Source organism: Mobula hypostoma, chromosome 11 (genome assembly GCF_963921235.1).
Source record: "Mobula hypostoma chromosome 11, sMobHyp1.1, whole genome shotgun sequence".
Lineage (NCBI taxonomy): Eukaryota > Metazoa > Chordata > Chondrichthyes > Myliobatiformes > Myliobatidae > Mobula > Mobula hypostoma.
In genome coordinates this window covers 16,375,922-16,390,420 of record NC_086107.1, presented here as the reverse complement: position 1 = coordinate 16,390,420, position 14,499 = coordinate 16,375,922, and the positions used below count along the sequence as shown (strand labels likewise).

Here is a 14,499-nt window from a genome sequence, read left to right as displayed (position 1 = left end):
GGTATGAGGAGGAATTTTTTTTAAACCAGAAGGAGAAATTATTATTCATGCCATCAAGTTGGAGGCTACCCAAACAGAATACAAGAGGCTGCTCCTCCACCCTGCTGCAGGTCTCATTGTGGCACAAGAGGAGGCCATGAACCGATATGTCAGAATGGGAATCGGAATTAAATAGTTTGGCCAACGGGAAGTTCCGCTTTTGGCCGAAGGGGCAGAGGTGCTCGACTAAGAGGTCCCCCAATTTACAAAGGATCTCACCAGTGTAGAGGAGGCCGCATCAGGAGCAGGCACAACAGGTGACCCCAGGAGATTCACAGGTGAAGTGCTGCCTCACCCAGTTCTGTTTGGGGCCCTGAGTGGAGGTGAGGGAGGAGGTGAATGGGCAGATGTAGCACTTTGGCCACTTGCATGGAAGTGCCGGGAGGGAGATTAGTGGGGAAGGACAAATGGACAAGGGAATCAAAGGGGGAGCGATTCCTGTGTGAAGTGGAAAGGGGGGGGGCGGGTGGGAGGTAAAGATGTGTTTGGTGGTAGGATCCACTTGAAGATGTGGAGAATGATGTGTTGGGTGTGGAGGCTTATGGGCTGGTAAGAAGTGCCTAAAGAGAGAGGAGGGTTGGGTTTTTCAGGGAGATTGGGTGGGAGGAAGATGGAGGCTTTGAAAACCCAAATGGAGCCTGAGAGACCTGGGTTGGAGAGTGGTGTTGGGGGACTAAAGAACCTGGGGGGCAATGGCAGCATAGTAAGTTTCAGCCCGGACATGCTGCCGGTTGAAGTCCAGGTTAGAGCTGGAGTTAGAGGCCACACAATTTGTGGTGTGAATGTTTCCAGTGTCACAGGAACTGGAGTCGTTGGTGGTGAAATCCAAGGTCTGGATCCACTCTGTATCACCGGTCCGGAGACTGGCAACAATTGTGTCACTGGTTGGAGGTAACTGTTAAAAGGCCTGGATGGAGAAGACATGGAGAGAATGAATTTGATAGTTAGAGAGTCTATAACCAGGGGGCACCGTCTCAGAATAGAAGGCCATCCCTTTAGAACAGAGATGAGTTGGAATTTCTTTAGCCAGAGTGTGATGAATCTGTGGAATTCATTGCCACAGACAGATATGGAGGTCAAGTTGCTGGGTATATTTAAACCGGAGGTTGATAGGTTCTTGAATAGTCAGGGTGTCAAAGATTACATGGAGAAGGCAGGAGAGGGAATACAAATCAGCTGTGATCGAATGGTAAAGCAGACTTGATGAACCAAAATGGACTAATTCAGCTCCTATGTCTTTTGGTCCTATGTATAAAGCTACTAGTGCTTTGACTTAAGGAGGCTTCAATTCAGATAACCCTTCATTAAATTAAAAATACCTCAGTCTTTGTGGTCACACCTCACTTGAAGCATGCAGCTGCTGCCTCAGCATGCTTGTGGCAAAGAGAGAGACTTCTCATTGTTCTTTTTTTTTGCCCTTCCTTATTGGTCCTTTCCTTCCTATCTGTGACTTTACCCAGTATCCCCGATTATCAGTTCTGATGTGTCCACCACTCTGTCTACAGAATCTTTGAAATTTGTATCTCAAAAGATGGCCCCTTTCCAGTTTTGATCTGTATCCGTAATGGTGAGTACCCATCAAATGTTGCAACAGTTTCTGCCTCAGCCATTTCTCGTGCTCCTATTCTCCACTAGGTGGAAAGATTTGTCTTCAGCTCCTCTCTAATCCAATTTAACCCTCCTTCCTGAATTACTGATCTTTCTGATAACGGAAACAGGTCTGCTTTCACTTTCACCGGGCCTTTTATAACTTCATACAGCTCAATTAACTCTAACTCTCCATTTAGCCACCTCCTGTTTGGCCTCTTGGGCCTCCTGCGATGTACAAGAAAGGTCCAATGGAAATAAAAACCCTTAAAACACCAAACCACTACTTTAAGTACAAAATACTTTCAAATTCAATTAAGGCAAAATTCACAGTGAAGTCCATTTAACATTACCATTTACACCAGCCTAGAATGACATTAATGAAGTCTCCCGCTGCCAATTTCCTGCATGTTTAAATATTATATACATTTTCTTACCAGGCCCTGCCCCATTGCCCCAGATGTTTCTTCTCATCGGGATCGCCTCCACTTCCAGAATCCTTCCTTTGCCTTTTCACGGCATCTGAAGACTCTGTAGATATCATGGTGCCTGTTAAAGAAGGAAAGAGAGCTGAAGGTTGACTTGTGTGGAAACAGTTATTATTCACAACTTCAGAAGCTTGTTGCATAAACAAGTCACTGTGATTGCTAATTTGACCCGTGAGAGGACCTCAGTGGAAGACCAACCTGAAGATCAAGTGTACAATATAATGCTCAGTTGAACTAAATCTGTAAATGATGACATGGTACCATAGTGGTTAGCGCAAGACAATTACAGCGCCAGCAGTAAGATCAGGGTTCAATTCCTGCCACTGTCTGTAAGGAGCTTGTACGCTCTCCCCGTGACCGTGTGGGTTTCCTCTGGGTGCTCTGGTTTCCTCCCACATGGAGTTAGTGAGTTGTGGGCATGCAATGTTGGTTCTGGAAGCGTGACGACACCTGCTGGCTGCCTAGCACAATCCTCGCTGGTGCAAACCGCACATTTCACCGTGTGCTTGGACCCATATGTGACAGATAAATCTAATCTTTAAATCCTAAAATCTAGATGTTATAAATATGACAAATATCTGAGTTACTGTCCGATGTGCAGTGAAAAACCTGCCTTGCATACTGTTCATACAGATCAATTCATTACACAGTACACTGAGGTTTGCAAATCTTGCCTGATCCACTTGAGTGTACTCCCGAAGGGGAGCCACAAATAATCTGAGAAATATCAGATCCATAGCACCCTGCAGTATGGAGCCTTTCCTTCACAGCTCCACACCGTTGCAGAAGGTAGCAACAACTGAGGAGAAGATCAAATGGCTCTGGAAGGTCAGCTCGAGAACTGACTGGGCTAGGATCGAGGAGAAGATTGTAGAACGGGGCGCTTTGGGGGAACAATTGTCAGGTGGGGTATGGTAGAAAAGAAGGCAGGACTGCAGTCATTAGCTTGATGACTAGCTGGCAGTATCGATAGAGGGAGGTAGGGTGGTGTGGACAACCTATTATGGGAGATACAAGCAACACACATCAAAGTTGGTGAACACAGCAGGCCAGGCAGCATCTCTAGGAAGAGGTACAGTCAACGTTTCGGGCCGAGGACCTTCGTCAGGACTAACTGAAGAAAGAGCTAGTAAGAGATTTAAAAGTGGGAGGGGGAGGGGGAGATCCAAAATGATAGGAAAAGACAGGAGGGGGAGGGATGGAGCCAAGAGCTGGACAGGTGATTGGCAAAAGGGATATGAGAGGATCATGGGACAGGAGACCTAGGGAGAAGGAAAAGGGGGGGGGGGAAAGCCCAGAGGATGGGCAAGGGGTATAGTCAGAGGGACAGAGGGAGAAAAAGGAGACTGAGAGTGGTGTGGACAACCTATTATGGGAAGATATTGAGCAGTATGGTTGAGTAGAGTGGAAGTAAAACTGCTGGAGGAACCCAGTGGGTTAGACTGTATCTGTGGAGACCAACGGATGGTTTCAGGGCCCAGTGTAGAGTCTCAACCCAATTCGTCAACCGTTCTTCTGCCTTCACAGTTGCTGCCTGACCTACTTCCTGTAGTTCCTCCAATATTTTGTTTTTTTTTTGTTCCATACTATTGCATCTGTAGACCCTTGTATCTTCATGGTTGGGCAGAGGATTAGTTACTGGCCAAGCAACCAAAAATGTGGACTTTTTTCTTGAAAGAAGCTTAAATCCCACCATGGCAAGTATTTAAATTAATTCATGTCAGTAAGTTACTTCAGAATTTTAAAAAAAAACAAGGTTATTCTTGGTAATGATTGGATTGCCATAATAAAAAATATCTGGTACACCAACATCCTTCAGGCTATAATGCGACTGCAGACCCAACATACCTGACTCATAACAGCCCCCTAGTTTAGGGGCAATTAAGGATGGATAAATAATTATATTTGTCCACATCCCTGAAGTAAATAGAAAACAACAACAAACAGAATCAAAAATCAGGTTTATTATCACTAACATGTCATAAAATTTGTTCTTTTGTGGCAGCAGTACATAAAACAATACTTTAATTTACAATAAGAAATATATTGAAAAAAATAAGCAGTTCAAAAGTGAGCAAAATTATGAGAGCGTTCATGGACCATTCAGAAATTTGATTGTAGAGGAGAAGCTGTTCTTAAAACTCTGAGTGTGGGCCTTCAAGGTTCTGTATCCCTTCCCCGATGGTAGCAATGAGAGGAGACATATCCTGTGAGGTGGGGCACTGCCTTTTGAAGATGTCCTCAATGGTGGGGAGGCTAGAGCCCATGATGGACCTGCCTGAGTTTACAACTCTCTGCAGCTTTTTCCAGTCCTGTACATTAGATGGTAATGCAACCAGTTGGAACGTTCTCAAAGGGTTCAAAGTATATTTATTATCAAAGTATGTATAAATTATACAACCTTGAGATTCGTCTGCTTACTGGCAGCCACAAAGCAAGAAACCAGAATGAACCCAATTTAAAAAAAAGACCGACACCCGATAGGGAAAAAGAGAAAAAAAACACAAACCATGCAAATAATAGAAGCAAACAACAGCAATCCGAACCGAATTGTGTCCATAGATCCGAATCCCAAAGCAGCCAGAGTGGGAGCAAAGCCTCATATCATACCAAAGCCTCAGCTCATCATATCATGGGCAAATCGCCACAAAGCTCGCAGACGCGAAGTGCATAGATCATGGTACACGAATAGAAATTTGCTAGAGTCGCTAGTGATACACCAAATCCTTTCAAACTCCCAGTCAGGGTGGACACTTTTATACCAAAGCCAGTCCTTACCCTATTTCAGTGGCTTTTGGGCTCAACAAGTGATGTCACAGCAAAGTATTGTACAACAAGAGCACACTATTGAAGAATCTGAAAAAACTACAAAAAAAATAGAAATGGTAAGTGTGGGGCGGGCTGGTGACACAACGACATCGGCGCCGAACCCGGGAGCAGAGGTTCCCGGGTTCGAAACTAGTCGGGTCCACCCCCGAGTTTGCTTTCCATCTGTGCCGGGTTGAGTGTCGAGAACGCAGCTCGACCTCATAAAATAAAGGGAAAATACTGTGAAAATGTCTGTGTGAGGAGTGGTGCACTATACAGTCTCTCTCTCGCTCCGTGCCTTGTAAAAGTCATGAAAAAGCCATCATCACGGACGCACGCACACAGGCATGCGCCAGAAAAAAAAGAAATGGTAAGTGTGCTCAGCAAGTGAAGTATGGTACATGAAGAAAGAAATTAGAGTTAATCGTCGACACAGATAGCCTTGTTGTGACTGTGACTGAAGTCACTGGAGAGACGGTCAAGTTGGTGATTTATACGGAGAAGTCTTGATTCAGCACAACAAGCAGACGATATTCTGAAGACATTCTTGGTGGAGGCTCACAAACCCAGAAATACATCACATTTTTATACCCTTAATATCAAAGGTGACTCAATGCAGTTTCAATAAACAATAATACTGTTCAATACTTTGGCTTGACAATGCTTCCTTTGAGTTACATATTTACACTGGGAGAAACCTCAAAGTTCAAGTACCTTTGATAATTGCAAGCTTCCCTGAACTCACTTGCAACGATGCAAATTACCCAAATCCATAGTTGCCTGGATTGCAACTGGCAATTAACACAACCCCATTGTCTGATGCGTATGCAAGCTTTTGCAAACCATATCCCTTAATGTGTGGGCCAGTTTAATTTCAATTTACTGCTTGCAGTTTATAATAAGAACTGAAAACTGGTTTTTGCTTGAATTAGTATCTGACAACCTGCCTCAGAGCACTGAAATATTACGTTTATCCAGTTATGTTATATGGCTCAGAATGTTGGACAATGTCTAGTAACATGAGGAAACAAATTGAAGCAGCAGAGATGTGGTTTTTGAGGAGGATGCAAAGAATATCATGGAAGAAACAAATTAGGTAGAGGATGTCATGAACAGAGCAAGCACAAGAGAAATAGTGTATCAGATCATGAAAAGGCAACGTGACTTCATTGGACATGTGATTAGGAAAGAGGAGTTAGAATGCACAGTAATTATGGGAAAGATTGAAGGGTAGAAAGCAAGAGGAAGGCAAAGACAAATGATGATGGAGACAGCAGCCAGAGAACTGGAAATGAACACCAATGAATTGATCCACTTGACCCGAAACAGGAGCGTGTACGCCATGGCAATCAAAGCTCAAACTGGGCATGGCACCTGATGATACTGATAAATATCTGATATGATCACAAAACTCCAGGATACTCCCTAACGAACTTTTCATTAGTCTGTTTCAAAGAACAAACAAAAGCTAAAGACATGAATAGGTTGGTGAACCGGAAAGAATGAGTGACACAAGTGGTGTGATATGAGCTGAGAGAAGGTGAGACTTTGCCACTTTAGTTTGGGAAGCCCGGTAGCATTGTGGTTAGCACAATCACTTTACAGCACCAGCAATCACAGATCGGAGTTTGATTCCAGCTGCTGTCTGTAAGGAGTTTGTTCTTTCTCCACGTGACTGTAGGTTTAAGACCAAAACACACAGCAGCTGAATTAGGCCATTCAGCTCATCAAGTCTGCTCCGCTATTCCATCATGATTGATTTAGTATCCCTCCCAACCCCATCGTCTTGCCTTCTCTCCTCCCAAAAGACGTATGGGTTAGGGTTAGTAAGTTCTGGGCATGCTGTGTTGGCAATGTAATTATGGTGGCACTTGTAGGCTGTCCCCAGGACAATAGTCGGATTGTGTCGGTTATTGAGGTGAAATGATGCATTTCACTGTATGTTTCGATGTACGTGTGACAAATAAAGCTAATCTTCATCCCATTTTTAATCTTTGTTTGGCTCTTTGCATTCTGTCTTCATTCATCAGGAATTGCTTAAAATAACCATGGTGAAAGGATGGTAAGCGAGAACAAATTAATTATTGAACAGAAGGATAAAGAACAGATTTGCATTTATATCAGCTTTATAACATGCTCAAAACCAACACACAAAATGCTGGAGGAACTCAGCAGGTCAAGCAGCAATGAACTGATCAACTTTTCTCAAGATTGCCGTTCAGGATCAAGAGTAATTTCCTCCCATTCTGGCCCTGTGGTAAACAACCAACATCAGCCCTGCAGATTTTACTAGATGGACAGGAAGTACTTGTGCAGGCAGGCAGATGGTCTGTCAGCTGTTACAGCCTCTCTGCCGTTTATCAGAGTTTCCATGCACTTGAGGTAAGCAATGCTTCCTGCACACTTTGAACAGTGAGGGGGTGATGGGACAGGGACTTCCAGGGATTGTGGAGGGGGGGGGAATTTTGCATTTTAAAACCCTTAAAGGTCTTACGGGGTATTAGGAGCACCCTTGAATCTGAACAAGGTCAGAATGTATAAAGTGGTAAAATATAACATGTTACATCACTGACTACACTTTAAAAGTACTTCACTGACTTTGGAAAGATCTGAAGCTGGGAAAAGATGGCTTGTTTTTCACTTACACACGTGTGTGTTTGCTGGGCAGCGTGGCTCATAAGGCCAATTCCATGCTGTATCTCAATAAAATTATTAAAATAGTCAGTCCATTGGTGCCGTTGCTATCATGGTTATCTATTGGCTCAAAATCAGCTTGTAATCTTGAGACATGGCACCTGTTTGTACTTGTAGCTCAGATTATAATGTTGTCACTATTTTCTTCCAACAATTCAACCAACATGAGCATTTATCTAATACATATCTATCTTCATGAACGCAAGTCTTGTTCTGCAGTTTAGAAGAGTATCCAACTTCAACAACACCAAGAGATAAAATTAGCAGTAGGGCTAGATCAACTTATCAAAGCTGTTTTCAATGCCATACCTTTACATGTATTATCAGAGTAAAACTGATAACTCGTTGCCAAGTGTTTTGTCAAATCTTGTGACTAAAAGCTGAATCATGCAACACAGATCTGGCAATCAAAAAAACTGTACATTTTAGAACCCTGAACGACAAACAAAATGTTTAGTAAGTCAGGCAGCATCTATGGAGCATGAAACAGAATCAACATTTCAAGTCAGAGAGCCTTGATGAGAATTGGGATGGAGATTATAAAAAGGTAAATGTTAAGTTTAAGAAAGTGTTGGCGGGGCCATATTTTGAAGAGTCCGACCTGTAACATTTACTGATTTTCTCTCCCCCGTATATGCTGCCCAACATGCTAAATATTTCCAGCATTTTTGATTTTTCTACCCAGATGTTAGATCAGTATCAATCCAGATAGTTGACAATTCTAGTCAGGAATATTATCTAGGTTGTGTCTTTCCAAGTGTACTTAATGAATGGAACAAATGCACAAAATAATGTGAGTCACTGCCACAGCGCATGGCATACATCTCCTCCAACAAAACAACTACAAACATTACAGGAAATATCAACACCTCTATGCAGCCACTCTCTTGGCCACAGAACAAAACTCAATATTCATGTTACAACTATATAAAACTTTGGTTTGGCCAGACTTGAAATACTGTGTGCAATTCTGCACCCAGCTTCCCCCACCGCCACTTATTGGAAAGATGTGGAGGTTTTGGAGAAGGTGCCAAAAAGGTTTTCCAGGATGCTGCCCGGATTAAAGACCTGAAAGAAGTTTCAAAGATTTTGAGAGACAGGATAGAGAGTCAAAGGTTTTTTTTTTCCTCCTAGAGTAGGAACGTCAAATACTAGAGGGGGAGATGGGGGGGGGAAAGTTTCAAGGGTATATGCAGGACTTTTTTTTTTGGTATTATTTACACATAGGGAGTGGTAGGTTTCTGGAATAAACTGCCAGGATGGTGGTGAAAGCACATCTGATATTGGCTGTAAGATAAAGACATGACTTTACAGGGATATAGGACATATACAGGTTAAAGAGGTTTAGTTTAATTCTGCATTGTGCTCAGCACAGACACAGTGGGCTGAAGGCCTGTGACAGTGCTGTATTGTTCTATGTAACAAGATTATAACTTTGGCAATACATGCCACAAAGTACACGGTTAACATCCAGTCGGGTAACTCAATAGATTTAGCTGGTACCAAGTGACTTTAATTGCAATTTAGTTGGTACCAAGAGACTTTAAGGTGGGAGGAGAGAGAGCAGCGCGCCGTGCGTACGCAGCCCTCCGGTGAAAAATGATATTGTATCCGTTAAATAGGGGCTGTGGACAATTCTGATTTGATGGAGACAGATGTGAAAGCACAGAGGAACATCTGGAGAAATTTCTGAAACGCCAGTTCGCTGCTGTTGTTACTACGCGGTCGGGAATCTTCTGGAGGGAAGGCCTCAAAATCCCCGGTTTTGCCTGCTGTTGGCGACCGAGATTGAGGTCGAATTGGTCAGACAGAGATGGCGCTCAGTACTCGGTGTCGGAGAGCTGATCAGAGGCTCGAAGTTTTCGGATGACTCAGACTCAGACTGTGGTCGGCATGGCAGGGAGAGTTTTTCTTCCTTCTCCCGTCTGCATGAGATGTGGGACATTTGAGAGACTTTGAGCTTTTAACTGTGCTCATGGACTTCTTCATCAAGTTATGGTATTGTTATAATTATGTGGTTTTGTTAGTTTTTTTCAGTCTTGGTCTGTCCTGTGTTTTGTGATATCACAGCGGAGGAAATATTGTATCATTTCTTAATGCAAGCATTACTAAAGGACAATAAAAGAGGACTGTGTGTCTTCATAATCTAATAAGAATGGTTTATTACCAGTCTAACATTTATACCTTAGAGTGGATGGTTCCTCAATGTTATTATAGAAGGTGGTGATAGTGGGGATACAAGTTCCCACTAACAATTAAATGCTCGCAATGGTGTGCACCTCAAATAGCCTCTGACAACCAAGTCCAGCTCCTGGCCTTCAGGTGTGGCTTAGCTACTAAGCCCAGCAGAATCTTTTCTACTAACAGTAGAAGGGGGCAGTGGTGGGTTACTGGCACCTTAAAACCAATCACTTCGGGCAGATGGGGTTGGCAATTCATCTAGGAGAAGGAAAGCTCTGATTTCAAACCTCTGCTGTCCTGCGGCTATACCCACCCATGGGGAAGGCCTTGGGAGTAAACTCCGAGGAATAAAAAATCCAAAGCTGGAGCCTCTAAGGCAGTCCTTCGTGGAGTCCAATGCCGAACGGTATCAGTCTCTGCTGTTGCTTTGGGTTTATCAGCTGCGTGGAGAGGGAGCTTGCTACGTGGGCAACAGCTGGCTCTCCATATTGTACTACCCCGGCTTTCAGACCTAGATAGCACGGATGCACTATCCATGGTCAACCTGGACTGACGGAGGCCTCACACTCACCTTAGAACGACAGGTTAACCTCTCGTGACTATTCCGCCAGCCTTCAGAAATTCTGAAATCTACTACTATAGTCAGATAGATGGCAGGTGTAATTTAAAGCAGAGAAATAAGAAGTGGTATTTTTTGAAAGGAAGGGAAAAGCAAAGCAATATAAACATGAGAACGTAATTCTAAATGGGATGATGACAGATCACAGGGTACATCTGCAAGGATCATTTGAAATAATGGGGCAAGTTGTGAAAAAAAAGATTAAAACTGAAAATCACATAGGATCAAAAGATGACTGCAGAGACCAAGTCATTGGGGACATCTGAAGTGGAGGTTGATGTGTACATGATTAGTAGGGCGTCAGAGGTTTATAAGGAGAGGGCAAGAAGACAGGAGCATGAGGTTGAGAGAGAGAGATAGATGGAGCAGACTTGATGGGCCAATGGCCTTTCTGCTTCCGTATCTTATGGACTTTTAAATAAGACACAGAAAGGTTTAGACCATGACATAGGAGCAGAATTAGGCCATTCAGCCCATCGAGTCTGCTCCGCCATTCCATCATGGCTGATCCCAGATCCCACTCAACCCCATACACCTGCCTTCTCGCCATATCCTTTGATGCCTTGACTGATCAGGAAGCGATCAACTTCCGCCTTAAATATATACACTGACTTGGCCTTCACTGCAGTCTGTAGCAGAGCATTCTACAGGTTTACTCTTCTCTGGCTAAAAAAAATTCTTCCTTAACTCTGTTCTTAAACGTCGTCCCTCAACTTTGAGGGTGTGCCCTCTTGTTCTGGATACCCTACCACAGGAAACATCCTCTCCACATCCACCTTATCTAATCCTTTCAATATTCAATAAATTTCAATGAGATCCCCACGCATTCTAAATTCCAGTGAGATAGATAGATAGATATACTTTATTAATCCCGAGGGAAATTTGGTTTCATTACAGCCGCACCAACCAAGAATAGAGCGTAAATATAGCAATACAAAAACCTCCAACAATCAAACAACAAAATGCAAAACTGTGCCAGATGGAAAATAAGTCCAGGACCAGTCTATTGGCTCAGGGTGTCTGACCCTCCATGGAAGGAGCTGCACGTTCGATGGCCACAGGTAGGAACGACCTCCCGTGCCGCCAAGTGTTGTATCACGATGGAATGTGGCCAAAGTCCAACAGTAAAAAGTTCAGTATCCAGTCTGCAAACGCATTCCTCAATCGTAATATGCCCTGGATTGCACCATCGTTGTTAGCCAGAACAGTAAGCACCCAATTCCTTTACTCTTACCGCTCTCAGTGCACTTCCGGTCAGCCAGAACGGTATTACCCACCAAACTCCTCTTCTCCAAAAGTCTCTGTTGTCTCGACCCAGTCCTCTTTCCTCGGCTTTGTGATCCCCCTCTGTGTGTTTTCCTTGGAATTTCAGCAGGGGTGTCCACCGCTCTGTTCGCTAAGCCGGCCGGTGTTTGCTGGTCCGTGGAATACACAATGCGACCTTGCTTCTGTCCCGCGTGTCAGGATGTAACCATTTCCAGCGCTAAAGAAAACCCAAATAAAACTCTCTCTACCAGTACAGGCCCAAAGCTGCCAAATGCTCATATGTTAACCCCTTCATTCCGGGAATCATCCTCGTGAACCTCCTCCAATCTCTCTCCAATGACAACACATCCTTTCTGAGATATGGTGCCCAAAACTGTTGACAATACTCCAAGTGTGGCCCGACTAGTGTCTTATTAACCCTCAGCATTATCTCCTTGTTTTTATGTTCTATTCACCCTTGAAATAAATTTCAATACAGATTTCCCCCGCCATCCGAAGGTACAGTGTTCCTATCGAACGGTTCGTAAGCCGGAATGTCATAAAGCGAAGAAGCAATTATCATTTATTTATATGGGAAAATTTCGTGAGCGTTCGCAGACCCAAAAATAACCTAACAAATCATGCCAAATAACACATAAAACCTGAAATAACAGTAACATATAGTAAAAGCAGGAATGATATGATAAATACACAGCCTATATAAAGTAGAAATACTTTTCCACAATCATTGCTGGCACTGTCCTCTGTAGTGAAAATCTCATGCAAGCACCATCGGCAAAAACATGGCGCAAGCGCTCTCGGCAGAAAATCTCACGCAAGCACTGTTGGCAAAAACACTCTCTCCATTAACCTTTAAGCTATGAAGCTGCCAAATCATACCAAATAACACGTAAAAATACACAGATTATATAAAGTAGAAATAATGTATGTACAGTGTAGTATCACTTACGGGAATCAGGAAGACAGCTTGCCGAGCACACTGATGACGGTGTGTTAGACTGAGTCGTCAGAGTTTGGGTGGTGCAGTGGCCCCCACCTTCTGGGCCGCCAACCGATACCGATCCGCGATGCATGCAGGGGTACAGCGGTAGCCTGGAGGCACACAGCACATCTTTAAGAAAAAAGCCAAAATAAACATGCTAATTAATTAGGTGCTGCCCAGCACGTAATTGTCGGCCCAGATCAGAGGCAATGCAATCAGCAATCACCTCTGATCCGGGCTGACATTTACATGCTGGGCGGCACCTAATTAATTAGCATGTTTATTTCGGCTTTTTTCTTAAAGATGTGCTGTGTGTCTCCTGGCTACCGCTGCATTCTCCGCGAATCGATATCTGTCCACGGCCTGGGGGTTGGGTTGGTGGGACACTGAAGTGTTATCTCATCGTCGTCTGTTTCCATTAGGGCAGGCAGGTCATCTTCTTCTATGTCTGCCTGCCTCAATGTCGAAGGTTGAGGTTGGTCGTCTGCTGTGGCTGATGTGGAAGGCTTGCTTGACTGCTGAGCCTCGCACATTTTTCTATCATACAGTTCTTTGTAAGCACTCAAACCATCTTGCAAATATGCCCTAAACCGACATACCCTTTTAAAATTAAAGTCGTACTTTATCATTGCAGCGAAAATCTCACTTAGTTGCTTCACGTTCAGTTTCTGGACGACTTCACTTTTGCTACTGAATTCGGTTTCGATTGTTATCCTTTCCTCTTCCAATTGCATCAGCTCTTCTTCTATCAGTTCTTGGTCATGGGATGCCAAAACCTCTTCAACATCATCTTCGTCAACTTCCACAAGCCAAACTCACTTTGTCCTTACTTCGTTCACCACGATCGAAACGCTTAATTATGTCTAGTTTTATGCCAAGTGTAACACCCTTACGAGCTCTTTTAGGCTTTTCCAATACCTTAGAAATCATCATGGGCTGAAGGGCCTGTACCGTGTTCTATGTTCTATTTTCCAAAGCACACATCAGTTTTCCCCAGTGGATCTGAGGAATAAAGAGGAATTGAGGCTAATGTTTTTTACTCAGGGAGTGAAAACGTCTGGAATTCAGTGCCAAGAGGGATACAGGTTTCCCCTGCCATCCAAAGGTAGAACGTTCCTATGAAACGGTTTGTAAGCCGGAATGTCGTAAAGCGAAGAAGCAATTACCATTTATTTATATGGAAAAATTTTGTGAGCGTTCGCAGACCCAAAAATAACCTACCAAATCATACCAAATAATACATAAAACCTAAAATAACAGTAACATATAGTAAAAGCAGGAATGATATGATAAATACACAGCCTATATAAAGTAGAAATACTTCTCTACAATCATTGCCGCACTGTTCTCCATAGCAAAAATCTCACGCAAGCGCTCTCGGCAGAAACACTCTCTCCAGTAACCTTTAAGCTATGAAGCTGCTAAATCATACCAAGTAACGCATAAAAATACACAGCCAATATAAAGTAGAAATAATGTATGTAGTGTAGTATCACTTACCGGAATTGGGAAGACAGCAATCGCCTCTGATCTGGGCCAACATTTACGTGCCGGGTGGCACCTAATTAATTAGCTTGTTTATTTCGGCTTTTTTCTTAAAGATGTGTTGGGTGCGTCCCGGCTACCACTGCATTCTCCACGGCAATGTATCAGTCCACGGCCCGGGGGTTGGGGTGGAGGAACACTGGGGTGTCATCTCATCGTCGTCTGTTTCCCTCAGGGCAGGCAGGTCATCTTCTTCTATGTCTGCCTGCCTCGATGTCGAAGGTTGAGGTTCATCGTCTGCTGTGGCTGATGTGGAAGGCTTGCTTGACTGCTGAGCCTCGCACATTTTT

The 14,499-nt window shown here is 43.6% G+C and overlaps 1 protein-coding gene across 1 annotated transcript in view; it reads right to left on the bottom strand.

Annotated features, from left to right (window-relative positions):
• dhcr7 (7-dehydrocholesterol reductase) overlaps nt 1–2,175 on the bottom strand; it is a 36,013-nt gene extending 33,838 nt beyond the window's left edge. The window contains exon 1 of the mRNA XM_063061707.1: nt 2,064–2,175. Within this exon, the coding sequence (XP_062917777.1) occupies nt 2,064–2,170 (107 nt within the window). The 5' untranslated portion in view covers nt 2,171–2,175. The remainder of the gene's footprint in view (nt 1–2,063) is intronic.
• Between the last annotated feature and the right edge of the window lie 12,324 nt (nt 2,176–14,499).